Source organism: Cardiocondyla obscurior, linkage group LG12, assembly GCF_019399895.1.
Source record: "Cardiocondyla obscurior isolate alpha-2009 linkage group LG12, Cobs3.1, whole genome shotgun sequence".
NCBI lineage: Eukaryota > Metazoa > Arthropoda > Insecta > Hymenoptera > Formicidae > Cardiocondyla > Cardiocondyla obscurior.
The window spans coordinates 933,243-961,031 of NC_091875.1; the positions used below are offsets into that span (position 1 = coordinate 933,243).

Here is a 27,789-nt window from a genome sequence, read left to right on the forward strand (position 1 = left end):
GGCGGGGACCTAACGTTCAGGGCTTTGGGTAGATCGAACCCACCGCCGACCTATATCGCTTTTATGTTGTTCTTGAAATACGAACGCCGCAGCCACTGAATCCTAGACGTCTGCCATTCTCCTCGATCGCACATCGATTCTCTCCCGGCGAGAACTCGGGTCTCGTTACCTGTTCAGCGGTAAACCGTGCGATTCCCGGAAACCGGCGGGCAAAACGAGAATCGATCCCCTATCGATCCTCCGCAGACTATCGCTTACTAATGTAGAATTGTAGACCAATAAGTGTGTATCACGTAATACTTTCGCTCAGAAAAACCACCGCGCGTTGAAATAGGAATGAGATAAACCCTCATTGATAAGGCAGATAAACGGAAGATAACAAGCCGGTAAAAGATCGTTTTGTTTCATTAATTAAACCGATAGATTTATCAGTTTCTCCGGAACAGAGCTGCGCCGCGAGAGTCGGCGGCCTCGGTAAAGTCCTGAAGATAATAACGCTCGTTTCTCAGAAACGGCCCGTTTCGCTGAACTGACCTATATTCCAGGGCTAACCTTGGCAGTGACGTGAAATAAAAGGGAGAAATGAAGCTCCCTGGCCAGGTGAGAACGACGTGTTCGCAAGCGCCCTGTCGTACCGCCGGAAATTAAGAGATCCAACCGTGAAAGAGGTGCGCGTCGAGGCGACAAGCGGCGCCGAGGGAATCGTCATTTCTGAGACGTCGCGTCGGAGGATGCGGTTTTATTTGATAGCATGGGAACTCCGGTTCACGGGCCGATCGCGTTGCGCAAGGCTTCCTCCGCCGAGAGCGGCCTGCAAGCGTGAAAGACGCCGGGCAGACGGCCGCACGTCGCATCCGTCGTTTTCGCCGAAAGAGTTTTGCTAGACCCGGCCGGTGTATATGGTTTATATTTGTATGACTTTCAGCGCGCGTTTCTCCTGACGTGTTTGCACAAAATAAAGAATCCCGACGGCGTCCGTCTCGCTCGCGTGTACGGGGAGACGCCGTCCCGTTGGCGTGGCTACTAAAAATATATCGTAGGCGAAACGTGCGACGTGCGAGCACACACCCCGCCGCCTTTCGGCGCATTGCATATATAGATCGGGGCATTTACCGAAGGGGAAAAAAAAATTCTCGACTTTTAAAGCGATGACTGACGCGAAATCGAACCTCAAGTGGCCCGTAATAATTCCAATTCTCGTGAAATTGATATTGGGACCATGAGACGTAAAGTATTCTTTATCGCCGCCTCTCGCCTCACGATTATGGCTGAGGAAGTTAATAAAGACTGATAAATATATTTAAGACTTTTTTTTATAAATTCTACTAAAACAGAAATCTAAAATCAGAAGCATTCCGCAATCCATTACTGGATTCGGTTTATCTTCCCTCGTGGTCGGAATGTCTACATACGTGTTCAATGAGGATTAGAATGGACTTTTTGTTCCGGAAACGAAACTGCCGCGAGAGCGCAGCTGTCGGGAATATAAGGTTCGCGATTTTATCATTTCTATGGAAATAGAACACGTGTAATGCACAAATAGAGTTAGTGCATTTTGCATTGCATTTTGATTTAAACAGACAAAATGATCTCGATTACTGAAAAAGGGGGGAGAGGAGAAAATAATTACCGAAGAAGGGAGTTACGTAGAAACGCTTTACATCTTGGCCAATGCGGGTCCGGGGACTTTACGAGAATAGAAAATACGATTCGAGTACTATTATGCAACTCCCCTGGGCACGGCGAACATTATGTTCGAGGAAACAAGAGCACCTGGGGCTGACTGGCACTAAACCTGTTTACGCGCAAAGTCTACCGCGCTCACCATTTTTTCATTTACGACGCGCCGTATTCGCGCACCTCGATATCCGACGGAAAAACGGGAAGAAATCATTTTTACGATCCCGCGATCATTCGGATGCGCGCTACGTAAAACAACGTGCGTGAACGGCGATAAGGATTCCGCGCAAGTCACCGGCAGAGATATGCTTATTTATCCCTTCAGTAGACGCGTGAGATATATTTTACGCCCCGGACATTTTTCGTCCTGGCAAAAAAAAAAAGGAGAACGTTAAAACTATAAAGTTCATATAGTCCAAGATACGCGCAGCTACGAGTAGGTGATATTAAACCGAAAATAAAACGAAATAAAAATGACTGAGTCTTATATCCGCGGTCTTGAAAATCGTGAGACTGTTAAACTTGAATAGTCTCGTAAATTTTATTTGAAAATCCTAACGTTTGATATTTTTTTTTTATTCGCGCTCTTGCGGAGATTGATTCAAAGGGCGATCAAAAAAAGTAAGAGTTCGAAAAAGAATTGACTCCATCGCTCTTTTTCTTTCTTTCGTACGTGCAAGAGAGCGTTGTTTAAGACGTTATTCGTGCATCGTTTTGAAGCAGCGGAGGTTAAATTAACGGTTTACGATTCAAATTTCTCCTCTGTGCGGCGTACACTCGCCTTCCCCCAGATATATTATCCGACGTACACGTAAGGACGCGCTCAAGAGCCCGTCATATGAGAAAGTGCGCGCCGCACCGATCGTAATCTCTTAATTTCGCATGTTTTTACGCCCCCGCGGGCGCTGCATCCGAGGATCCAAACCGGTATAACGCGATATTCGCGGTCGCGCCCGGCTTTTGCCCCGGGATTAAACCCTAATCGCCGAGAGATGCAAGGACATCAGCTATCGGGTCACTCGCTTTCATTCGTGCCTACCCGCCGAGTCGGACTCTCGCCTTATCTCGCCCTAACGCGTACGAGCTTTAAACCGAACTAAACAGCCTTCGGGATTTTATTTTTCGTCCGCCCGCACTTCACCGACACTCGGACTCGGGCAATCTACATTTCGTTCCACGAACGTTTCTCACGATTTTACTTAATCCTTATACGCGAGAAAATGTTGCGATATAAGTATACAATTAAATCTTTCGATCGTGACGAGTTCTTTAAATAAAAATCTCAAGGTTCGACGAGAGAGAGAGAGAGAGAGAGAGAGAGAGAAAAAAAAAATGTTAATTCAACGCGCGACGACGGAACGGGGGGTGGGGGAGGGAGGGAGAGCGAGAAGCCGCGAGCGTGTTTGACACTGACAGTGGCTGATTAGCGATTGGGTTTAAGGATAGATGAGCGATGCAGTCACACATGTGCGTGCAGCTTGGCGTAGCGCGGCGGAGTGAGCGCGGATGGTGGAGGCGCCGGGACGCGGCGGACGTAAGAAACTGATGGGGAGACAGTCGCATGCGGATTGGTCGGCACGGTGCTGCCGCGTCACGTGGGTGGGGAGTACTGGTCACAGCTGAGTGCGAGCTATAGACGCGACCAGCCGTTTGCGCGATGTAGTCAGTAGCTCATGAGCGCTCGAGAGTCGAGTATCAGAATCGTTTCCCTTCGGAGCGGGCGAGAATGTCAGTTCGTGATCGACGAGCGACTGTGAGAGGAGCCTATTACGTTTAAAGGTCTTCGGAACGCGCGTGCACGTCGTCGAGATCAGGAGGACGTGAGCCTAGTCGGCAGTAAAGTCCACGCTCGAACGACGGAACGACCGGACGCGCCTATCGCCGCTCGGCGAGCACGTGGCTACCAAAATATACGCGCGGACAGTTCGATAAGCCGTCGCGTTTCTCGCGCAGACAAGTCACGGCAGCGTCAGGTGGAGGAGGAGGTGTTCCCGACATAGTGACTGAGAAACAGGGTCCGCGGGTCCATCACACAGTCGAGTCGCGTTCACGAGAAGGGAACAGCGTGCCTACGTCCCTTCGACAAGCGCTCATTCTCTGGACGCCTACCTTCAGTTTGCTCTTGCAAGCGCGCGTTCTTCTATTTTCTTTTTTTTTCTTTTTTTTCTTTTTTTCGTCTTTCTCTCTTTTTAAATTTGTGCCGGGAAATTGTCTCGCGAGATAACCGGATTAATCTCGACGCGAGAGTGCGTCGAATTTGGTGAGAGCCCGCGAAGGGAGTCGCAACGAGTGCGAGCTACGACGAGGGTGAACGACGAGAGGTAATCCTCGAGTCCAATTGTCGGCGAAGCGCGACGGGATTGTGATGCGAGTCGCCGACTTGACGTCGTGGTTCTATTGAAGTGAAGTGCACGTGAGGTTCTTTCGGAAGCGGCCCGAAAATGCTGCCGACGCAGCAAGAGAGCCCCTCGAGCACCTCGGGAGTGTCCATGATGTTCGGATCATTACGTGTGGATAAGGATTCGCCCACGCCGTACTCGGACGCAACTCAGGTGCGTAATTATAACCGAGATTTGATATTGCACCGGGTAGGAACTCGCTCTCGAGAAATATCGCCCGAACTTCGAATCTTGGGACATCGTCGTTTTGGGGAAAAAAATTTTTTTTTTTTTTTCTATTTTATTTTTACGACCGATTTTCGGCTTCGAGTGTTTTTTCTATATCGGTTTTTACAATGTTGGAACGAGTCGATTTTTTTCATAACTTTTTCACCTCGGGTCCGAAGTGAGAAAAATAAAATTAACGACCCGAATAAGGAATACCCATTTTTTTTAATTGCACTTAAAAAATCTTGAATCTGCTTGGGCTCTAAATTTAAAATGTAGGGCAGCATGCGGGGGTAAGCCAACTCTTAAGCATTAAAAAATTTTGTTTCCGAATATTCCAAAGTATTCGCGAGTACGTCAGTTTTTGAGAATTTTTTAACTCGAGACTTTGCGGGAGCATGCTGGGAAAGTGAGCTTTCAGAAAATCTGAAACTTGTGTGGGTGAAGAAATTTAGCCTTTCCAGGAATCTCGAACTTTTCTACAAATTTAAGGGAGCACGTTGCAAGAAGTTAGCTTACGAGGAAATTCTGTTGGAAGTTACGAGCTGTATCCATTTGCAGCAGAAAAAGAATTAACTCCATCAATTTTGATTTAGTTATTCAACGGAAAAGAAAAAAAAAGAAAAATCTCCATATCTTTACTGTTTGCAATTTTTTTACTCTTTTAATTCCGTACTTAGTCGCGAGTGCGTCGGTGGGATGTTCTTTCAAGCGGATTCAAATCTCGAGCTCTCAAGAAACGCGGAGCGTCAACTAAAAATCGAGCCCGAACCTCGTGCGACATCGTGACAGCCGCGTAATTTGCAAACGTCTACGGCAAAAATCGCCTCGCAAAAGGCAGGATTTCGTTTTGCATTTGAACGCGACGTAGCCTGCGGTTCCGAATATTAAAACGAACATTAAGCCGATCGGTCGAACAGCATCTACGGATAAAGTTTTGCCTCGGTGTATCGCTAAACCTTCAGCTTGATTTCTGGCCGCGTTTACCTGCGCGATTTTCCTTCTTTCCCGAGGAAACCTTTTAATAACATCAGGTAATGAAACGGGAGGAAACCTGCATGTGCTCGGGGATGTTGGTCCTCGGTCTGACAAGGGTCCGGGCTGTTTATTTTGAAAGCGGTCGCAGGTAAGGATTTTGAAAGCGCGCTATTTAGTCTTCCCCCGGATTTACTGCCAAATATTGCCGCGCGGATGCATCTCCCTTAAGCCGGATTAATGTCGCAGCCTCCCAGCGACTCTGTACCCGGGTTTGGCCAAAGAAGCGCAAAAGGACGTTCGCGATATCGTTAATAACGTCCGAGGAACGTGTACGCCGCAAAGTGGGCCGTAAACTACATTTTTATCGGCGCACGTGGCGAAGTACATAAATCTCCAGTATTAACGAAATTTATTGCTTCACGGCGTATTCTCATTCGTATTCATCGATGCGACTTTTATGAATTTACGACGGACGATCGCATTAGTTACACAGTTGGAAGCGATTTCTCGAAACGCACGCACGAGGTTACCCGGCGCGCAATTTCCCATGTTTTTTTTCTTTTTCCTTTTTTTTTTTTTTTTTTTCTGCGTAATTGAAAACGTCTTTTCGTGATTTCTATTAAACGCGCGACTGAGCTGCCCCGGCGAACAAAAGTTCGCGACGGAATTAATCTTAACGCGAATTTATTGTGATTTTACTTGTAAAAACAATAAATAACGTAAGAAATGTACGTTAAAGGAAGGAAATTATTTGTCTTGATTTTCACGTCCGCAATTTGTATCGCGGAGATGATAGAAACGCCTGGTTGCACAGAGAAACGAGGCACATTTTAAGGTAGAACAACCGTAAAGGCCGAAGTCCCGCCGATCGGCTCAATCTACCACCTAATGACTCGATGCAGTAATCGACCCGTCCAAAAAGACCTTCTCGATGAAATGATAGTACGTTAAAATAACTCGTTAGACGATACACAAAATACCGCCGGTCGATGTTTGTTTGCGAGACCTGTCTCCTCGAGATAGTGTTTTCTTTATTTTTCATGCCTGTGTATCGATCGGCAGAGTCTTTTCGCGGCAGTGTCTTTGACCGAAAGAAATTAATTGTTTTCTATATTTAACGTGCTCGTCTCTTTGCCTTTTACCGCTGAAAGTCCGAACGCTTAGCGTAAAAAATACAGAAATTTTTGTAATCGTAAAAAAAATAAAAAAAAAATACTGTTTCGAAATACGAATGCGGTGTAAAATATAACGGAAGATAAGCTTTAATTTGTTTTTCGCCGAAACACGTTCGTGTTGACTTAATCCCTTTCGGGGAATTTTTCTCGAAAGATTTCGAGGGCCGAGGGGTGACGCGAGAAAAGCAAAGGTCCTCAGGCACGAATTCGAGTGTGCCTGCTACCAACCCGCAGCGCGTCAAAGCGTCATCCTTGCTTTTAAACCGGCGGCGTTTCCGGCGCGCCTATCCTCGGTGGGCAACGGGAGAACGGTGTGCCATATGGCTCGCGTGAAAATTCGTAGGTATTTCCAGAGCCCGGGCTCCCCGATACACGAGCCGGATATTCCTCCCTCGTACGCGTAATTACTTGGAGCTCCGGTGCTCCGATACGCCGACATTTTTCTCGGTAGGTCCCGCGCTCTCGAATCCCCTCCGAGACCGGTCAATTATCCTTCGGGACTTTAATGACTCAGGTCTCTAATTCTAGAGCTCGGGACCCGTCCAGGTAGTCCTGCTGCGCGTCGGTTATGTATTTTGTATCGCTCCGGGGAAATAACATTCCCCCGATACGAGTATCCGTTTCGCGGCGCGGAATAATCGATCGATCGCGTCATCGTCGTGATTTTTGATTTCGCACGCACGACTCCGGCGGCCCGCCACCGCGCCGCGATCGCTCGGGAGGCTGTAATTCAAGCCGGTTGCACCACGGACCGTCCCGTTTCAGCCGATCGATCGGAGCCTCTGTGGGCACGAATCGAGAACACGAACGCGAGCTCCTGCGCGGCGCCCGTAGTTTCGCGGATCGTTGGTAGGTCCTATTACTTAACCGCGCACGCCGAGCGACGTCGATCAAAATTGTATATCTGCCTCCTCGTATAATTATCGATAAGCCGCGTAATCACGTTACGGGATTAATATTGCCGAATTTTATCGCGGGAGATCGATTTCGGGTATCGGCTACTCAACGTGCGCTCTACGTGAGAAGGGAGATTATTCCTCGAGATTAGCGTTGCATTTAATAATGCAGAAGAGATACGGGAACGATTCGAGATACATAATCGTCGTTTTATCTACCGAAACAAACACAGAATCTTTTCCTTTTCCGATTCGATAACTGTTCCGCCGCGTTGCATCGCAATTGCGTTAGTCGTCTTAATCTCCCTTGACATGCCGTAACGTCGCAGCGGCGTTATCGAATCCTCGCTGCATCCGCTTCAAGATACTCGCGGGAAACCGCAACAAGTGCGTCACGAGGCTCGTCTGAAACGCGCGACGAAGAGAGGTAGGGAGAAATCGCGTCTCGAAATGTTGCCGTTAACCCCCTTCACCCTCCCCAGTGGGTTTACTTCAACACCCCAGATCTTTTTCGTTTTGGAAAAACGACTTTTCTTCTTCCTTCCCTCCCAAAAAAGTTAATACTAGATATGTGCGATCATCAATTAATATTAAATAAAAAATAAAGAATAAATATTGCCTTATTATTTCTAGTATAAATTTAATAAAACTCCATTTGACGGTCAATCGAATGATTCGTGACTGGTCTATCTCGCGAAAGTCAAGCTCGGGATTTCTCAAATCGCTTAATGTACAATATCTGTGTTACGTGACGCCGAGCCCGTTAACAATCACTTCTGTCCGCGGGCCGAGATAATCTCGGTCGGGATATCGTCCGACTTGGAATTTTATTTCCTTGACACGGCGATCACGTCTGACGAGCCGATATTGCATTTTTCGACGTTTGATTCACGTAGCTTCGGAAATCAACCGCTCGTGTGTTTCGGAAGGCGAAGAAGGAACGCGAGGAGGAATGGGGGGAGGGAGAGGGGAAGTCGGGTAGGACGAGAAAGGACTCGGCGGGGAACGTGGGATCCGTAATTTTCGTCTCGATTCCAATTTCTTTTTCTCGCGGGCTTAATCTCGTCCGGTAAATTGGCCCTCTGAACTTCTCTTTGACTGCTCTCGGCCTCTCCGGCTTCTCTCCTTCTACCCTCTCTCCCTCCCCCGCTTCGCCGTTCGCCTCCACCTTTCCTGATAGGTACAATCCCATCAAATTATCCCGATTACCTGTAGCCTTGACGGCGTACGCGAGCCTTTCTAATAGAGACAAGCGCGCACCGACGTTAACGACGATTTCGAAGTCGAACGCGCGTGCTGCTCCGGCACATTCGCGTGACGTGAGCTTCGTTAGATTCACGCCGTGCGTTTACCGTTAAACACGTGGGTCCTTCGTTCCTGGCTTGTTCGCGTTTTCGTCGTTGGACGCGATTCCCGGCGGCGAGCCGTATCTCGAGCTCTCGTCGTCGACGAGCGGCACCGACTTTCCGCGGCGGCGGGATTACGCTGAACTTTGGTACTTGCGCGATTATTTTCCGCCACATCCGTATCTGCGGGTTCATCGAAAAAGATATTGCAGCCTGGCACGCGGATCGAAAGTAATCACGGCAGCGCGCGACGGCCGGTGAGATAACGCGTTTCTTTAGGGCGCCGCGGCGACGAGCAGGCATAGCGTAGAATTTTAATCGACGGGGGAACAGACCTCGCGTCGATCTCGCGGAGGGAAGGGTTCCGCTATCGGGGAGTAAAAAGTAGCGAGCGGATACGCGGATCGGCTTTCACGGAAAGCTCGCGTGATAACGCGGCTGCGCGAGAGGATAAGTCGGATGTTCTGGGAAGCGCATCCGGCGGCGCGCGAAAGAATTAAAAAAAAAAAAAAAACTATCGTGTTTTCATCACAGACGGGCACGATTGTACGTATTATACATGCAACTGGACAGTCCGTCATCGAGCTCCCTATCGCAAATCTTTTTAGATCTAACTGCGAGGCGTAAAATTGCGAACTAGATGATTCGTTACGTGGCGTATTTTTTAGATAATATTATTTATTAATTTTTTTTTAGATAAAATTATAATTTCACGTTTCGCGGTTAAGTAAAAAAAAAAAAAAAAATTACGGATTCGCGTTGTTCTTGCACAAGAGTGCAGACGAGAGCTTTAAGTCTCTTGGCGCGTAAGCGAAACGCAAATCACCGCCACTTTCCCCTCGTGGCACGCGTACGCGTGAACGTGACATTTCGCGCTCGCCCGATTATTCTATTTACGAAAATGATTATTGAGAGCGCCGCGGCCGTGTCACGTTTAGCGTCGATCCATGTGCCTGATCTTCGCGTCACGTTGGAATAAACGCGATTTCCCCCGCCGCGCGATTAAAGACCAAAGACGTATAATATTTTATTTTACTCGGTGCTAAAATAATACGAGGGTCTGAACGACTTAATCACTCGAGGTGAACATCTGTAACTGCCACGCTCGACAACCGAATTACTTTAAGCTATATGAAAAAATATATTGAACGTAAAATGGTTGGGGTCGAACAATTGTGTATAATAATTAGATTCTTAGATAATTTGTGTAGAAAAAAAAAATTAATATTGCATGAAAATAATATTTCCCACGCTTTGTTGGGTGCAACTGTTTTGGGAACGTGCTGAAAACTTCTTTTCTTTTACTTTTGCTTAATTTGCAGATTGAAATGAAAGCAGGGGGGTTACGCATATATACCGTTATGACGTAACGGATGTAAATTATTTCCTAAAAGCTGTGCTCTTTATGTTTGTGGGGATTGCAACGCAGAGAAGTCTTTTAGAAACGATTGCGAATTCAATTTCGCCTGTAAACCGATAAGAATTAATTATTCGATTGGTACCTCTCGGGAATCAAACTGCGACCTACCGAGAGTAGATTTTGTCAACACGAAAATCTGAGTCTTCCAGCTGGTACAGAAACAGGAATGAGACGCAAATAGGATGCTGCAGGCTAATTGCGCGTTTGAATTTAAAGTGATTCGAAGTAAAGGTATAAAACCTTTACAGAAGGAAGAGAATTTTAGTGGAGTTTCTTTTTGAAGTGGAGAACTTTAAACGAGACGCAGCCACACACACAGACATACAAACATTTTTTTTTTTAGATACTTTACACATGTATATATTTCATACATTTTGTACAAAATTTAAATTTTGAGATTTTTAAACCTAGCACGAGTTAAAATTTTTCAGCCACGATTTTTTTTAATATCTTTTTGTATGTATATAATTTATTCATGTCACTTTACTATAAAAAATAAAAACGTACATAAACACAAATTTTTGTTTTATTTTATTTATTATTTTTTTTTATTTCCAGAGATAGAAATCCAAATTAGCGTTTTAATAACGTTATGTAGACTATCTCTTCGCCGTCGTCTCGCGTTTCTATATCCGCGTGCAAATGGAAGGGGGAGGGGAGAAAAATGTACACGCTAGGGTTAATTGCGCTAATCGCCGAATTATCTGCTGGGGGCGTTATTAACCGCGACGGTGAAACCATCAGCGATGCCGTAACTCCGTTCTAACCGGTGTAACGGTATTACAAAAGCGACAGTGAAATGGCGGGATGAGAACGCCGGTTTCGCTCCTTGAAAGTTACGCGAGCGCGTACGAGCCGCGAGCACGTCACGTAGTAATTACTTCGCGCTTACTTATGCGAACGATAGCCTCCCTAGACTAAAGAAGAACAGAAAGTCTAAATAATATCAGCTTGAAGTCATATCGACCCAATTATTAATTCTAAAAACGAGATAACTGCTATAATTCAGCGTGTCGATCCAATTGCGACCAGAAAAATGCTGTAAGTTTGTATTAATTTCACTATACGATATCATTACAATTTTTTGTTCTGTTCGGATCGATCCCGGCCCCTCTGGTTCTCTCAGATCGCGCGAGTTTGCTCAAAACCCCGCGGAAGAAAGTGGAAAAAGCCGCCGCCGGTGAACGGAAGAAATAGTTGTCTTTTGTCGGGTATGCATAAAATCGGCCGTAAAGATCGGAGTTACGGCGGGCCCGTAAGAGATCCCGATAAGAACTGGGATTTCTCTACTTGGGTGGTGCGAGTTATTGTTACGGTTATGAGAATATAAAGCGGGACTATCTCGCTGCGAGATCGGTCCGCTTAAGCGGCCGGCTATAAATATAATCGTGCATTTTTTTTTTTCCCCGTTGTACGCCACGGTGGACAGAGCTGTACATTGTACGGGATCCGCGTGCGTTTCTAGCTCGACAGCGCAGTCGCTAAAATGCGCCGAACGTGTTCATTAAGCCTGCCCGGCGCGAAATATCGCCCTGGATTTTTAATTTAACAGGACGGCATTTAAACTTTTATCTAGCCGCATTTCTCGGAAAGCAAATTTGGGTAAAATCTCGCTATCGCTACGAGGCACGTTCGCACGATAAGACATTCTTGATATTTTCCCTCTTCTACTTCTTTTTTTTTTTATTTTTATTTTTTTTTTTTTCCCTAATACGTATTTGTGTTTACGAGGCCGCGCGATGATAGCCGGTGGAACAGGTCCGCGTGATAAAGTGACGTCTTCGGCAGTTATCGGTTATTTGCCTATCGCTGCGCTTCTTATCAATCGATCTAATCTCAATGACATTGCCGTATCGGGTGCACAATGTCGTCTCTATCGGTATCGCGTGGAAAGCAACGGGGCAAAACAACGGCGCGATTGATTCTCGACCCGGAAATCGCGTCCTCGGACCTGCCGAGCGGCGCTACGGGAGATTTCTGCGGCGTGAAGAAAAAAAAAAAAAAAAAAGCGGCGACTACGCGTATCGAGAGACGAAAAAGAAAGAAAAAAAAGGTGCTCTTAACGTTCGCCGGGCCTCTACCGCGTCGATCGGACGAGATTAATGTCTATCGCAAGGTCGCGTTGACAGATTCATAGCGGTAAATTGTGCTGGCGAAGGTCAAACGAAAGTACGATCGCTCGCCTTCGCCGAGACGAACGGTCGCTGGATCAAACGTCCGGTGGAGAATTGATTTTAACTCTTCGGAGGCCGGTAGTCTTTTTTTTTTCCCCCCTTTTCCTCCCTCCCCTGTCGAAATCGCAGTGTGTTTCGCGAGACCAAGCGAACCGCTAGCGAATTGACGAGGTCGAGGTATTAATAGGAACGGTAGCTCAAAATTGTATGGGACACGTCTATAAAGAAATTACGTGAAATACACATGTGAAAGAATTACCGTAATCTCATGCAAATGAGAGATGTCACGCAAAAAAAAAAAATATTAATAATAAAAAAAAAAATTATTATATTGTTTCGGAAAATTTAACGATGAGGAGCTTAAAGTTGTTTCGTTCGTAGCTTCGAAACCGCCTTGCTAATATAAAGATATCATTTTCCGCTATCAAATTATATTTGCCTCCAGCTAAAATTAACGTGAAAAATATAGTAGAAAAATTCACGATGAAAAAACAAAACCCGGGTAGAAATTAATACGAGGTCCCGCGATCGAGTCGGTGACTGGGAAAGGATGACTCTAGAAAATACAGCTACTACACTCTGAGAGCCGATGTACTTAGGAAACACTTAAAAGGGGTCTGGCAGGCACAGACACGTCGTTGTGTATTTTATAAGTACCGCAATCTTATGCGAGGCTGGATGAATCACTATGACGGGGGAAAGGGGACTCGGCACGTCGCGACGAGAATTGGAGGAAAAGAGAGGGACGAGAGGCAGATAAAGAGGAAAGGGGCTCGGAACCCTGTTATCGGCTTTTACCGAATCGCCCGTTGCGATCCTCCTGCGGGATTACCGCGCGGATGACATCCGGTGTTTCGAAATAACGCGGATGTGACGCATCCTCGGAAATCAGGTCGGTGAACGTTCGGCGAAATGCACCACTAATAATTACGACTGTCCAGCGGACATTATTATCATTATTATAAATGTGTTATAATTATTGTTACAAATGTATTATTATTATACATATAAATTTTAAGTTTTCACGCGCTTCTCTTAAGGGCTAACGCACAAATGCCCCGCTGTAAATTCAGGCTGCGAGCGTCTAAAGGCAATCTGCCGTTGCAATCAGTCCGCGCGAAAGTTCAAATTTACCAAACGTCATGACAGACCCCGAGGATGTCGGACGTTCGCAGCATCCTCTCGTTCCAGTGACAGTGCGATTTACGAGAGCGCTGTTTGCACAACGGTAGTTTCGAGACGAGAGCACACGAGCACGCAGGTGCGAGGCCGCTTCTCAAGGGAGGGAAAAAAGAAAAAAAAAAAAAAAAAAACGACACCGATTTTTCCAGGCAAAGGGTGTACGAGTGGCGGGAAGAAGAGGGGGAGGAATCGATACGCGAAGGAGGGTTAACGACGGAGGTTCCGATCGGTGCGGGCTGGCCAAGGCCAGCTGCATCGAGAAAACGCGATCGGCGGGCAGCAACGGCGCGAGAGGGCACGGGAGTGCGGGCTCCAGCGGCAACGGAAGCGAGAGACGGTTGTTTTACCGCAGAAACAGCAGCCGGCCACTTTGTTGCACGCCACGAAATTATGCATCGCCGAGAGGCGAGCGCGCGCTCGTAAATAACGATCGGGCGTCACGAAATTACTTTCGGGGCACACGTCGTCGCCTCCTCTCCTCCCCTCGCGTTTGATTCTCGATCTTTTCCTTCGACGCGTACGTACGCCCACCGGTTTCGTCCATCGAAATCTCGCATCCTCGGTTATTCCTCGCGCTTATGATTTTCTGTTAATTGGTCGCGTCGGACGTTAATTGGAAACGTTGCGTAATCAGGCAGACGTAGTCGGCAAAGCTGCGCGATCGGTCAGGTGTATATCGTGAAATTTTTTTTTTCTCTTGTTTTTTTTTTTCAACAATAATCCTACTTGCTCGACGTGTGTCTGATAATTGTGCGATTTATATAATTACATTTTGTTGCGATAGCCGTGAGATATTCCCAAAAAATATTTCCATCGCGATCGAAATGTTCGACGGTGTATCGAAGGAGCCGCGCGAGTTTTCTCGCGCGCCGAAGCTGGGACCGTTTCTCCTAATTTGCGTCTAACGGTAGATCCAATCTCGCGGAATATATGCGTATAAAATCGCGAGCCGGATCGCGAGATCGGCAGCGCGCAAGGTGAGACGCGCGTGGCTCTCCTCCTCGTAACCTACATCCAGTTTCGCGATCTCCGCAGCGCGCGAATCCTCGGTGCGTCGACCGTCGCCATCTGAAAGTATAATACGTGCGCGGCGGCTGTTAACATACACCGTGCATTAGCATACACCGCCGTCTAATAAGCAACGCAAATTGCGAGCGGTTCGGAACCACAGACGCAGCAAGGGGATGGGACCGCGTCATTGCCTACGTTGAGAAAAATCTGTCGACTACAATTTTATTAATAATCCTCCTAACGATAAATACTGTAGACTCGAGCATTACTGCGGTGGGAATGGCCGATTAAATTACATCGTTTCGTTAGAATTATCATAAAGCAGTAACCGAGACCAGAAATACGATATTTCTCTTGGTGTGCTCGGAATCACGAGGCTTCGTTTGTCTGAAATTTGGGAGGGCTTGTTACATAGGAGAACCCGGCATGTTCGCCATTTATTCGCATTTGGACGGGGCCGCTGCTCGCGTTTCGATAATTACGCGTTGTGTAACGCGCGTACAGGCCCCCTGTGTGCATCAGCGACGCGTCAAGGCTCGCTCTTTCGTGGAAAGTCCGCAGAGCGAGACGGCCTGGGGAAATTAGCCGATACGAGGCGGGAGCGAGCGTACGATCTTTCGCAAGAACCTGGTGTATATTTATCTCTCTGATATCGCCGCGACGTCGTCGATTTAAGTCGTTCGCAGTTTAAGGACTCGCGCTAGAATTTTGCAAGACCCATACGTACTGTCCAACTGTCAGTCTCTCGAAAAGATCTTCGTCAAGCTGTATATTATTACTTACTTATTTATTTTATTTTATTTTTTTTTATTACGTCACAGGCGTCACTTTTAAAACGTGATTACACGACAAGCATAAAAATGTACGACCATAGAATTTATTTTTTCAATCAGGCACGGTTATTTGCCGCGGATACGCGTACAGTGTAGTGGCTCTAAAGGGTGCCGGCAGGCCCTCGAGATCTAAGATACTCGGGCTAGTAAAACCGTCCATAAACTATTTCCTCCGATCTATCGAGATACCGGGGTAAGCGACCAGATATCTGTTCTAATGGCACCGCTTTTGTGGCGCAAGCGGAGCATATGGCAGGGGGCCACGCACGAGCCTTCACCCAAATATACACGGCGGCCTCCATCTACCCCGCCGCATCCCTCGGGATCCTGCTTTCGACGCCGATCCTCTCGCGATCACCGGTCACGCTCGATTTGGCGGTTTCGTGCGATTTTCACGGCTCGCAGGTAAAAGCCGGTCGGCGAGGATGATGATTTATCGGACCCTGCCGGCGAGGGGCCTCGGGGGAAAAAGGGGGGAAGGGGGAAAGCGAATCGACTTCGCCATCTCGGCACATGTGGGAGAAAAATTTAACTTCAACTATATAATCTAATAATATTAATAAATTAATAAGTATTATTGTAATTATAAGCAATAATAATATTTTTAACCATAAATATAATTGACTCAATTTTGCGTTAACTACATTTAGTCGTTGGAAAATACTTTTAAATTATAGTATAACTTTATTTCAATATATATAATATAAAAATTGCGCGGAAAATAATTTTTCTCTCAGTATGGGCTTTTTTTTTTATCTCATTAAGGACCGGCTGTATCAATTTCTGATCCATTCGCCTATCGAATAAACATGCGGCTACCTTGATTTATTCGGAAAGAAATAGAAAGGTAGATATATGATAGACAAATTCGCCGGAAAGTTGGCGCAGCCTGCCTCAAGGTCCGGAGTTCGGGTTCTCGAGAGGAGGGAATCCATTAGGTCGATCGTGCCAGGCCAGCGATATCTCTCATTTTTGCTGCGTGTAGCTCGTCAAAACGATCGGACCGTGCGCGATTGTGGAGCCAGGTATTCCGCGGGTCCGTTCCTCCGCCAGGTGTTACATAAATCGGATCCCGCGAGCGCGAGAAACGGCGGCCGCATTTCGGCGACTGGCGACGTGTAATTCGTCGAGCCAAAATAATCAGCCTTGACGATCGGGCCCGTTCAGCCGTATAGTTATCGGCCATTTAACCAATTAGAGATTACCATCTGGATATTTATACGGTCAATTGGGATAATTGCGATAGCGAGGTAAAAGGGGCAATATTATTTTTATCGTCGAGAGATCCGCGTTACATCGCCACATAAATCAGAAAAAAAAAACCCACGGAGTTTCGTTCTTGACGCGTATGCTCGAGAGCTCCTTCGATTTTTGCACGAATTGAAAATTAAAGCACGCCGTCAGCTTTCAATGTTATAATTGTAACGTCTCGGGGGCCTTTGAATAATTAAAGTCCTTACTGCAAAAGATCAGTTTCGGACTCGGGATTCAACTCTTTCCTTATTTTTCGTCCGTGCGTTTCAATTACCCCGACGTGTTTGGAAAGTTTTTCTTCAATTATGCCGCCGGAAGCCCGCCGTGTATACTTAACGAGCCTATTACCGAGGCTGCAACATCTGAGGAAGCGTCGCCGCGGAATCGGCCAGGACTGCCGGCCGTGACGGCGGCGGGACATATTCGCTCCGATATCCATTGGAAACTTTCTCACGTTTCGCGGCACAAATGACGATTCCGTGTTTCACGGCCACGCGACTAGGAAGCAACGAGGTGATTTACAAGAGCGGCCCCCGTCGGCCGTTGTTTATGCGTCAGTGACGAGTGATCCTTGAGCTCTCGAGGCTGGGGGAATAAGGGGGCAGAGGGGATACCATTACCGGGCCCCCCAGTTCGTTTTTTTTCTCGCGATTTGATGTCGCCGCGCGACCGAAAAGGACAATACGCGCCGATTTTTTTTTTCCTTTTTTTTTTCCTTCTTCCTCTTTCCTTTCCCGCGATAACGTCAACGAGCCGCGCGCGCTTGATCTCGTAGATCCTCTATCCTCCATACCTGGCGATCACGATCGCGGAAGAGGGACGCTCGTCATTCCGTATGTTGATCGCATTCGTTATCGATGTTTTTTAATCGGCGGTGGAATGACGCGGTTACGTGAACGCTTCTCAAACATCTCCCGTATTATAGAGGAACGAAGCGGGAGACGAACGTTTATTATTCTAATTATCTAACATTCCAATTATTCCAATTGCTGGCTCAACTAATCCAATAACAAGTACAGCATTATCTGATTATATCTAAGAATAGAACTTCAAACAGTTGGAAAGTATTAACATAAGTGCTCCTTGTTTTCCCCATTTTATTTTATTTTATTTTTTTTTTTTTTGTTCTTCTTCGTTGCAATTAATTAACGGGATTCCTCGTTATACTTAACGGGACAGCAGCAATTTTATCTCGGATTTTATATTTAAATAAGAGAATTCAATTAATGTCGCTTTATTACATTTTGCGACTCTTCAGCACGGCCTTTGCAAGTCAAGTCGTAAATTTACATTGGAAGAACAAAAAATAATTTCTAGACGCTGATGAAGTCATTGCGCGTCGATGAAGTGGGTAGGAATCGAAGTTGAACTTTTTTTTCGGTATTCCGAAGTCCGAAATTTTCTGATTCTTTTGCCTGCGGATCCACAGAGTGTTTAATAATTATTACAATAAGAATCCCAAAAGCAATTATACTTTCCGACGAATAGACTTAAATTTAAAACGATCAATCGAATAATTTTAATTATTCAAGCCGGGTTTATCGTGCAATAAGGCTTCACAGACCGTGAGAAATTAATTAACCGTAATTGATAATTCTTTTGAAATCCGAACGCGATTGATCAGTTTCTCGCGGCTTTCCTATACTATTGTAGATCCGGACTCGCGGCTTCTTAAAGCTTATTGCGCCACTGTAGGCCCGGCCTTAGCGTGATACGGTCTTTACGCGGTTTATCGCGCAGGAACTGCCCGGAGCCTGATACGTGCGCGTGTGTGTTTGCGAAACTCACAGCGAAACGACGCGCATGTAGCCCAGAGCGGTGGCACATGCACGCGATCGCTCGCCGTCAAGTTCTCGCGAAGGCCACCACCGTGTAGCGAGTTGAGATGCGAGTATGTCTCTCGGCCTTGGTCACCCGCTTCCGTCAGCTGCGGGCTAATTGTGAATAACGTGTCGATACGCAGGCAAGCACGCATGTCATACGCACGCACGCACGGCCGAACCTCAGGGCCTCGATTCCACGACGGCGAAGGAGCCTTTCCATGTCGCGCCCGTTTCTTTGTAATGTCGAAAATTATGCCGAAACGAGAGCAGCCGCTCGCTTTATTACGGGTGTCGTGTCTTCCGACTCGCTTCGTTCTGCAAGTTTATCCCTTTTTTTTTTTTTTTTTTTTTTTGAGTACATAAGCGTTCTTCCTGACGTTCGCAGTCGACCGAAGAGAAACGGAACAGGAATAAAAAAAACGAAGATTTGCCGACCCGTATTCGCATCCCACATTCGGTGCAATCGAACGTGGCTACTTTCGATTCCGGGTCGTGTTCATTCTAACGCGCGAAGATCACGGTCGATTCGCGCGGTCAGATTTAATTCTTCAGTGGGCGCGATATCGAGTCGGAGAGTTGTTTTATCGTGGGAGATGCAACGTAATATTTAAGAAAATTATCTTATAAAATTATTGATCGCCAACGTGCAAGAAGCGTGCGCTGAAGATTTTGTTAAAAATAATTATTGAAGCGACGAGTGTCGAAAGAAACTAAACGAATGCCCGTTTCTGATTTCTCTGTTACAGACGAAGAAGAACAATCCTAACCGCATCAAGAGACCGATGAATGCGTTCATGGTCTGGGCGCAGATACAACGCAGGAAAATCACCGAGCTGCAGCCAGACATGCACAACGCCGAGATCAGCAAAAGACTGGGGAAGAAATGGAAGCTGCTGTCGGAAGACGAGAAACAACCTTACAGGGAGGAGGCCGAGCGACTCAGGCATCTGCATCAGATACAATATCCAAACTACAAGTACAGGCCCAGAAAGAAGACTTCGAAACCAGTCGAGATATCGAAGGCGAAAGAAAGAAAAAGATCGCGGAAATCGACCCTGTCGTCGCTGTCGTCGCCGTCGCTGTCGCCTTCCCCGTCGCCGTCAATGCTGTCGACGCCGCTTAACAGCCCGGCCTCGATGCTGGCCAGTTCCCTGTCGCCGCTGTCGCCGGTTTCCGCGTCGCCCGCTGCTAGTCACGTTGCCAGGAGCAGAAACGATAGCAATAACAACACTCAACAGCAAACGCTGAAGAAGCCGACGAAAAAGCTCCAGACGCAATCGAGTGTCAAGCCGATGTCTAGGTCGAGCTCTAAACCAATCGGGCTGAACCTGGAGACCCTGAAAACCCTAGAGACGCCGCGTCACACGCTGCTCTCTGACATGGATTACACTTCGACGCCGTCAACGGTCGCCGTCAAGGTGCCCACCAGTCCGACCTGCGACACCCCGGACTCGCCCGAGTCCGCTTTCTACGAGGAGAGCTATAATCCCGATAATGTCACGTCCAACAACAACATTGCGATGTGCGGCGTCGATCCTATTAAGATCAAGCAGGAGCTCGATCAGTTCGAGCCGAAGCTCGAGCCGAAGATGGAGCTTGACCAGACTTTCGCCTCGAAGGACATATGCTTGGCGGCGTCTTTGGACCTACCGTCGATGATGCAGACGAACGCACGCGGTTATTCTCACGCGAGTCTAACTTCCGCCCTGCGGCAGACGACGAGCTTCAAGCGCGAGCCGATTAACGCCGTCGCCCCGACGATGCTTCCGCCACAATCGTCCATTCTTACGCTAACAGCGACGGACGCCGCGAACATCCTCGACGAATCTTTCTTGGAGATAAACGACGACGACATCGATTCCGGATTGGACCACATCAACACTAACGACTTGATCGATTTTACACATCATCATCACGACATTTGCTCCATATTCGCCGAGGACCCTTGGAACGCGAGCAACTATTGAAAAGTCGAGGAAGAAAGCGAGCGAAAGAAGCAAGGTGAACGGAATACGCACCGCTGGTTTGTATGGAGAATTTTTACGTGGAAAGATAAATTGCGCCGCGAGTAAATTGTCTTCGGGAGGCGTGTTGAGCGGAAACAAAAAAAAAAAAAAAAATAATAATTTGTCCGGCAAATACTTTGTAGACCGGCTAGATTCGAGAGCTGAGTATTGTACGTGAAGAAAACGCGTCATTGCAATTGCTATCGATTCCTTTGCGCGGATCGTGCTCTTGAAATGAATTGTCATTCGCGCCTTCGTTTTTTTTTTCTACTTATCGTTAGAGTAGATGTCATTTTTTGAAAGAGCGTTCTCTTCGGCTGATGCGTGTCGTGGCTTTTTTTTTTTTTTTTGAAAATAAAGATGTTTGATTTGTTTGTTTAACATTGAATATATTTAAAATCTAACTTAATGCATCGTTTTGTTAATGTAATATTGACGTGACAAGTTATCGCGATACGGATGAAAAGTATCTTTTTTTTTTTTGACGATTGATAAAGAACAAAAAAAAATTATTAAAAAAAATAAAAAATAAAAAAAAGAAGAAAGAAAAAAGACGAGAAGTAGCCACGACGCGCGGTGGAATTCAGATTTTCTTTTTTTGTGTATGTATTGTATACTTTTGTATGAAGTTAGATAAGTGAGGACGGGCGGTTGGACTCGCGCGAACCGAAATGATAATTTAATGATAAAGAAGCGAAAAAATCGCTTGAGCGGCGGGTTTTCTCGCGCGATTTGCGGCCGCCCGCTTTTTGTATATATTGAAATTGTATGTAGTAGAACATAATATATGCTCGAAGTGTAAGGGAAACGAAAATTTCCATCGGCGGTGCGAACAACGCACGTACTTTGCATGAAGTCGGTGCTCTTTCCGAATCCGTCGAGATAACAATTTTCAAATTGTTCGGAAAATTGCAAAATAAAAAGTGAACTTCTTACTTAATATTGCAGAAACTATGAAAATTAACAAGATATATATCCATGTAATTTTAATGTAATTTATATTAATATATATAAATATAATATAATTATTATTATACATATATGTTATATATATTATATAAATAGATTAAAATTAAATTTAAACATCGATACTAATATATCGTATTAAATTTCAGTTTTTCTTTTATCTTTTACATAAAAATAATTTATATTTAATCGCGTATTTTCTGTATTTTTATTATTACGTTGCATATGTAAATTAATTACGATGTAAATTTCGTAATGTTTTATCAAACTGAGACAAAATTCGAAGCAAAAGAGGCAACGAAAAAAAAAAAATTGTAGTTTTATTTCGCATTTAATTTATATTTATCTCTATTCATAAAAGAGAAATATGTAACCGAACGATTGGAGTATAGAAAAGGGAGCTCTTTAAAGTCATGAAGACGTTTTCATTCGTGAAAATGGAAACGAGAAACATGACGTGCTAGTCGATTGCTTTAAACGGTCCAGGATCGTTTATCGAAGGTTGAAAAAAAAACCTGGTTTGCAATATGAAAAATGCAACAGATGCGGAAAGAACACCGATTGACACGACACGCGTTCATTGTTTTAACGAATATATATATATATATTTCCATATATATATATATATTCATAAAATAATACGGATGTTTAAGAATGAATAACGCGCGAGATATCGCTACGTCAACGATAATCGTTGCGTCCTCCCGCGAAAAGCGACCGGATTGGTCGCCGAATGCTCCCTCGGCGAAACGATGCGATCGAGTCCTCAATGATTTCGTCGTTACCGCCTTTGAAGCGCAGAAACGGAAGGAAAATTCGCGGCGGACGGATCACGTTCGCGAGATCGGGAAGAAAAGTCGCCGGGCGGAGGGTCGCTTTCGACCGGGAATAAAAGACGAGCGTGCGGGAGAACGACGGCGCCGAGTGTTTTCCTTCGATCGATGGTCCACCCGACAAACCGACGCTTGATCCAGCGGTTAAGATCCGGCGTCGGCGTCGAGTGGCCGGGATCGAAGGGAGAAAGAGAGAGAGAGAGAGAGAGAGCCATCCACGCTCGGCCGCCTGCGCGATTATTGCTATATCAAACACTTGATCTCATAGTCTTCATATTACATTTACGTTTGCGTAGCGTTAATTTTCGACGATTGTTCAGAAACGGTGATCAACGACAGTCGCACCGATACCAGCGATTTCACTACCAATTACTATTATTATCTTTCCCCCTTTTTTTCTATTTCTTCTTGTAAGATTCACACGCTGCTTTGCGTAGCAGGTCTTATGTTACTATTATTATTATTCGTATTAACACGCATTGTTTTATACATACAAATATCTATGGTTATTAATTACCTTTATTGTAATTACGATTATCGTCATAATTCTTCTTTTTTTTTTCCTTTTTTAATTATTATTGTCAGTACTATTGCTATTATTATTGATATTACCATTATTATTTGTACGTGCTATCGCCAGTTGCGGAAGGAGGAAAGCCTGGGATTCGGCGAACAGCTTCTTGACCAGCGCGAGAAAAGACGGGCGAGCGACTCCGACGCGACTCGCGCGGAGTGCGATCGACTTTTAGAGCTGATGTGAAAAACGGGGAAAAATAGTTGATTTTTAATTAACGAGCAAACGGGTTGCTCCGCAGAATCGTCGCGTTGTAAATTATGTTTGTTTGTTTTTTTTTTTCCTTTCCAACGCGAAGGCGACGAGAGCGTTGCAATGCTGCGCCAATTAATGTGCGTTGAAAACGTCTCTTAATTTTTTTTTTTTTTTTTTAATTTCTCTGTCGAGAAACGATTGTCATTTTCGGCAGAAGAGCGAACGGTGTACTTGAAAAGGGAAGGGAAGGGGCTAAAAGAAACTGGATGTAAAACTGGGGAAAAAAAAGCGAATAAAATATAAAGGAAACACAGTGCCTATCACTCCGGTCTGGAAACTCTCGTACAAAAATCATATACAGGGCCAAGAAAGACAAAGTATAATGTTAGTGTTGATAGCTATTTACACGAAGAAAAAAAAAAGAAAAAGAAAAAAAAAGAAAAAAAAACGCAATAAGAATTATTACGATGCAATTGCTCCGAAATTTTCGTCTCCTTTACTGAGGCGCGTCTCAGGTAAGCTTCGTGCGATTGTACCCGATCCTTCGGGATGGGTTCGAAGCCGGCAGGATCACGGTGGAGGAAACGGAACGGGAGAGCCGTTGCACTAAGAGCGAATAATCTCTCACGAGTTAAAACAGGCTGTGTTGATTCTAAAGTTGTTAAACGCTTCTTCGCGGACTTCAGCATTATTGATATTGATATCAATGATATTACATATCAAGCCGCGCAACGCTCGTTTCACCGCTCGGTGGCTGCAGAAAACGCGCTCGCGAACGAGAGCTGCTAGCGATACACGCGCCGCACTTGTCGCGGAGCACCTAACGTCTCGGTAATAAAGAGACTAAATGAATAAATTTCTGCTCCGTCGAATCGCGGCGCTCGGCAGATTTTTCATGACACCGGTGCAACGAACCGGAACACCGAATCGCGCGTGAACGTCGCCTCTCCATCTGACTTTAGATTTGAAATCGCGGCGCGAGGAGGCTGTTCAGCAGCGAAGACACCTAAATCGACGGATATATATTGCAGAAGCGACCAAACACCAGGGGAAAAAAAAAATAAAAAAAAATAAATAAATAAAAAGAGGGAGTTAACGAACGGGTTACAAAAAGTATATGGGATGGGACGCGCAGTTGTATGTGAGAGAGAAAAAAAGTTCGCGCGGCGCCGCGAAGAAAGCGAGACGATTACATACTTGCGTTTTGCTTTCGCGTAGATTTATCGGGACGTTATCGGAGGTCCCTCGTGCTCGCGGCGAGAGCCGGAAACGCGGGAAAGCTCGAGATTTTAGTGCTTCCATAGAATTCAACCGCTGAAGGTTTCTTTTGATTTTCCTTCTTCGAACGTTAAATCGCATCACACGTTTGCTTCGTTACGCAACTTTGTGAACGATGATAAACTTCGCACGATGCATTTTCTATCGGCTATTCTTTCTAGCTCAGACATTTGTACAGGATTGCTTCGCGTCAAGATCGAAAAGGAGGAAAAGAATCAAAGAGAGAGAGATAAGGGATGCGATTGTGCGAGTTACGTGTGTCTTTTCTTCCTCTTCTTTTTTTCTTTCTTTTTTTTTTCTTCTTTTTTTTTTTCTTTTTTTTTTGGGCAGGAATGCGCGAAACTGCATCAGCAGGTCGCTTCGAAGTTGCGTTCGGACTTTACTTGCTTTCTTCGCAACCGCCATACTATCCTTGATGCCGTCGGTGCGACTTTGAGAGCCGCGAGTTCTTTCTTTTTTACCGTCTGATCTCTCATAATCGTTACGTACATAAACATCGCGGTACGCACGATAGACACGTCAGGAGCGCCTTGGAAAAGCGAGAAGCGTTTTTCTACCTGACACAAATTGCTGCTCAAATAAATCGTAAGCCGCGACACATGTACCTTCCGCGGGCTCGACGTCGCACCGGCAGCATCAGCCCCGCGTTGCGATTAAGATTTCTCAATGTTTACAGAACTTTCATCGAGTAATGTAAGTTTTAGGCGCGCGGGCACCCGAATCGTCGCAGTTCTGCAGCCGATCGCACACAGTAGGAGGAAAACGTAGCTTCGATTATAATTTCGTGACATTTCTAATCATAAACATAGTTGACACGGCCACTTCCACCGCCGTAAATAGCCAAGACAACTACGTTTATTCGTACGAAATCTCACAATATTACAGCTGAGGCTAAAAGTAACTATGTTTTTTCTCTCAGCGCAGCTATATCCGTGTGAATTTTTAAAAAGCGTAAACCGATCATCGTTAAGCGCATACTTTCATCTTAATTAAAATATAAGATTTATATTTGAAGAGGAAAAAAAAAAAAAAAAAAAAAAGAAAACATTGACATCGATCTTAATTCGAGAATTTGGAGTAAGATCGAAAGTTAATCACGTGAAAATGATCTCCTGTTGGCATTACGGCGATTCAGATAGCCGGCCAGTGCGCGCGTGCACACTAATATATACATATATCTATATAATAAAAAAAAATATACATATATTAATGTGGTCGCGTGCGCAAGCGCGTATGTGCGTATGTGTGTGAATGACTCGACAAATAGATGTGTAGTAGTTTCTAACAAATTCTTAGCGTGTATATATGTCCAATTGAGAGCGTCGCGGGACGAGATGTTTTTTGATATACTTCGAGATTGCGCTTGATGGGCTACAAGTTACATTTGGTGTACGTGATAAGGTTTATTGAGAGCCATTATTTACGGTTAACGTGTAATATCTATATTGGTCGGATAATGCATTCGTGTACCTTAGGCGTTTGTCGCGTGACGTGTAATCGCTTGTATCGATATGTATCGCGGATGCGGGCGGAGTTTTCGCAAAGATTCTCTTTCTTCCGTAAAAACCGGTACAGGATCACTCGCTCGACGCTCCGCGTTGTCGTCGCTTCAATAGCGGAACGATTGTAAAAGTGCGCTCTTTCGAGAGAAAGGGAAAGGAAGAAGAAAAAAAAAAAAAAAAAAAACAAAAACAAAAGGCGGGTACACCAAAAGTGCAATAATTCCGCGAGAGCGAACGATGATTAGCTCCGAACTAGAGATCACCTATGGATCAAGATACGTAACGGCGCTGAGCAGAAAACTTGATCTCAGTCGACGCGTCTATTTTTCACGGCCGGCGTGCCGCTATACTGCGAAAAGAAAGAAGCACACTTTCGACGAAGAGTAATGCCGTAAATTTTTCACGATATTTTTACACGAACCTGTATCTCGCAATAACCGATCGATTTCCCAACTTTGTCGCCGATCGAGAGGAGGCGGAGTCGGTGTAGACCTTACGTTTGTTATTTCTCGCGTTTTCTGTTAATTGCCGCCGTTCCGTTGCGCCGCTTTGATCGTTTCCGTTTCTTTCTTTTCTCCCCCTCTCTCCCTACCCGTAGGACGGATTAGACGCGAAACGAAAGAAGAAAAAAAAAAAAAAAAAAGCTTTTGTTTCCGTCGAAAAATTGTCGATTCTCGCTTACTTTCTTGTTACGTCTTCGCGTTCTTTGCCGGGGCACAGGCTCCGTCGTTTGCACGGTAAAAGGATTGTATTCGCGCGCTTCTAAGTTATATATCATAGCTTTTAAGTTGCAGCATATACATGATAAGAAAGAAGATGATAACGACTAACTTTAAATACCAACTGTACATTTGTATTTAGTAATCTTGTTTATAATACATTATAACATTATTATATTGTTATTAAGTATTTGTATCATTTTTTATCGAAATTATTAAAAAATAACTTAAAAATAAATTAAGTGTCTCATTAATTCCGATCACGCCCCACGAACCGATCCTTTCACGCCGTCGTTCCGTCATTGTTTTCAGCATTAATTAACCTTCGAGTGCCGGCGCCAAGATGTGGAACGCGCCGATTACTCGGCAACTTGTTCCGTAGAAGAAACACGCGATCTAAATGTTACAGCTGTTAATCCTATTCTTTCCCATTTGCAATCATTTATCGCCGGTTTATTGCGATCTCATAAGTTACTGCGTAAGTAACCAACCAGCGAGAAAAGTGCGTAACGATGTTTCTCAAAAAGAAGACCAAAAACAACTAGCCGGCCGTGCCTCGTCATGTCGCGTGATTTTTCAAGACAAAACTCGCTCGAAGACTTGCAAAGTGGCTCGATCGTAAATTGCGTTCGTTTCTTCGCTCGCTGAGTCGCGGGGGCAATCGAAAATTCAATTTGCCAGAGGCACGTCCCGCTGCGGTTTCGGCGACACGGTAAGTCTCCAAGGTAAGTGATCGATAACGCGGAGAGAGGAAGTCGCAAGGGGGACTTCTCCTCTGAGGAGGGCAGGGCGCAAAAATAAAATAAAAGAAAAAGATAAAAGAAAAGATATATATATGTATAAAAAGAGTGACAAGAATTCGCGGCCGTTCGTACTCTCTTCGAGATTTCCTCTCCGAGTTGTCGCGGCTCTCGGTGCATCGAGCGTTGATAATAACGCGCAGTAAGCTATTAATAGCGCGGGCCTCGCGCGTGGAAACGTGCTGCGCTTTCGATTCCATCCTATCGCGCCCGTATGCAGCCGTTTCGCCCTTTCCCCGTCAAGGCCTGGAGCCGTGTCTCATCGCGGTGGCGGGCGATCTGACATCGCCGAAGTGCGACTCGAGCTACGAAGCGCGATAACGACGAGATCGGGCATTATTTTTCTTTCGCCGGTGTCGTTATCTGAGCGTCAGATTACAGCACGACTCCTGATACGTCCGATGCGCGTTCAAGTTCGACGAGACCAAAGCTTTCGGCCTTACAGTTCTTTTTTTTCCCCTCATGGAATCGAGTTTGTTATTATATTTAAGCATCCGATAAGCGAGCTTTTTTTAAAATATACTAGAAAAAAATAATG

At 45.5% G+C, this 27,789-nt stretch overlaps 1 protein-coding gene across 1 annotated transcript; it reads left to right on the plus strand.

The window, feature by feature from the left end:
• The first annotated feature begins 3,108 nt into the window (after positions 1-3,108).
• Positions 3,109-26,384, plus strand: LOC139107065 (uncharacterized). The gene is made up of 2 exons (XM_070664320.1): positions 3,109-4,232; positions 19,125-26,384. The coding sequence occupies exons 1-2, from the start codon at positions 4,122-4,124 to the stop codon at positions 20,343-20,345; spliced, it is 1,332 nt and encodes a 443-aa protein (XP_070520421.1). The 5' UTR covers positions 3,109-4,121; the 3' UTR covers positions 20,346-26,384.
• The last annotated feature ends 1,405 nt before the right edge of the window (positions 26,385-27,789 follow it).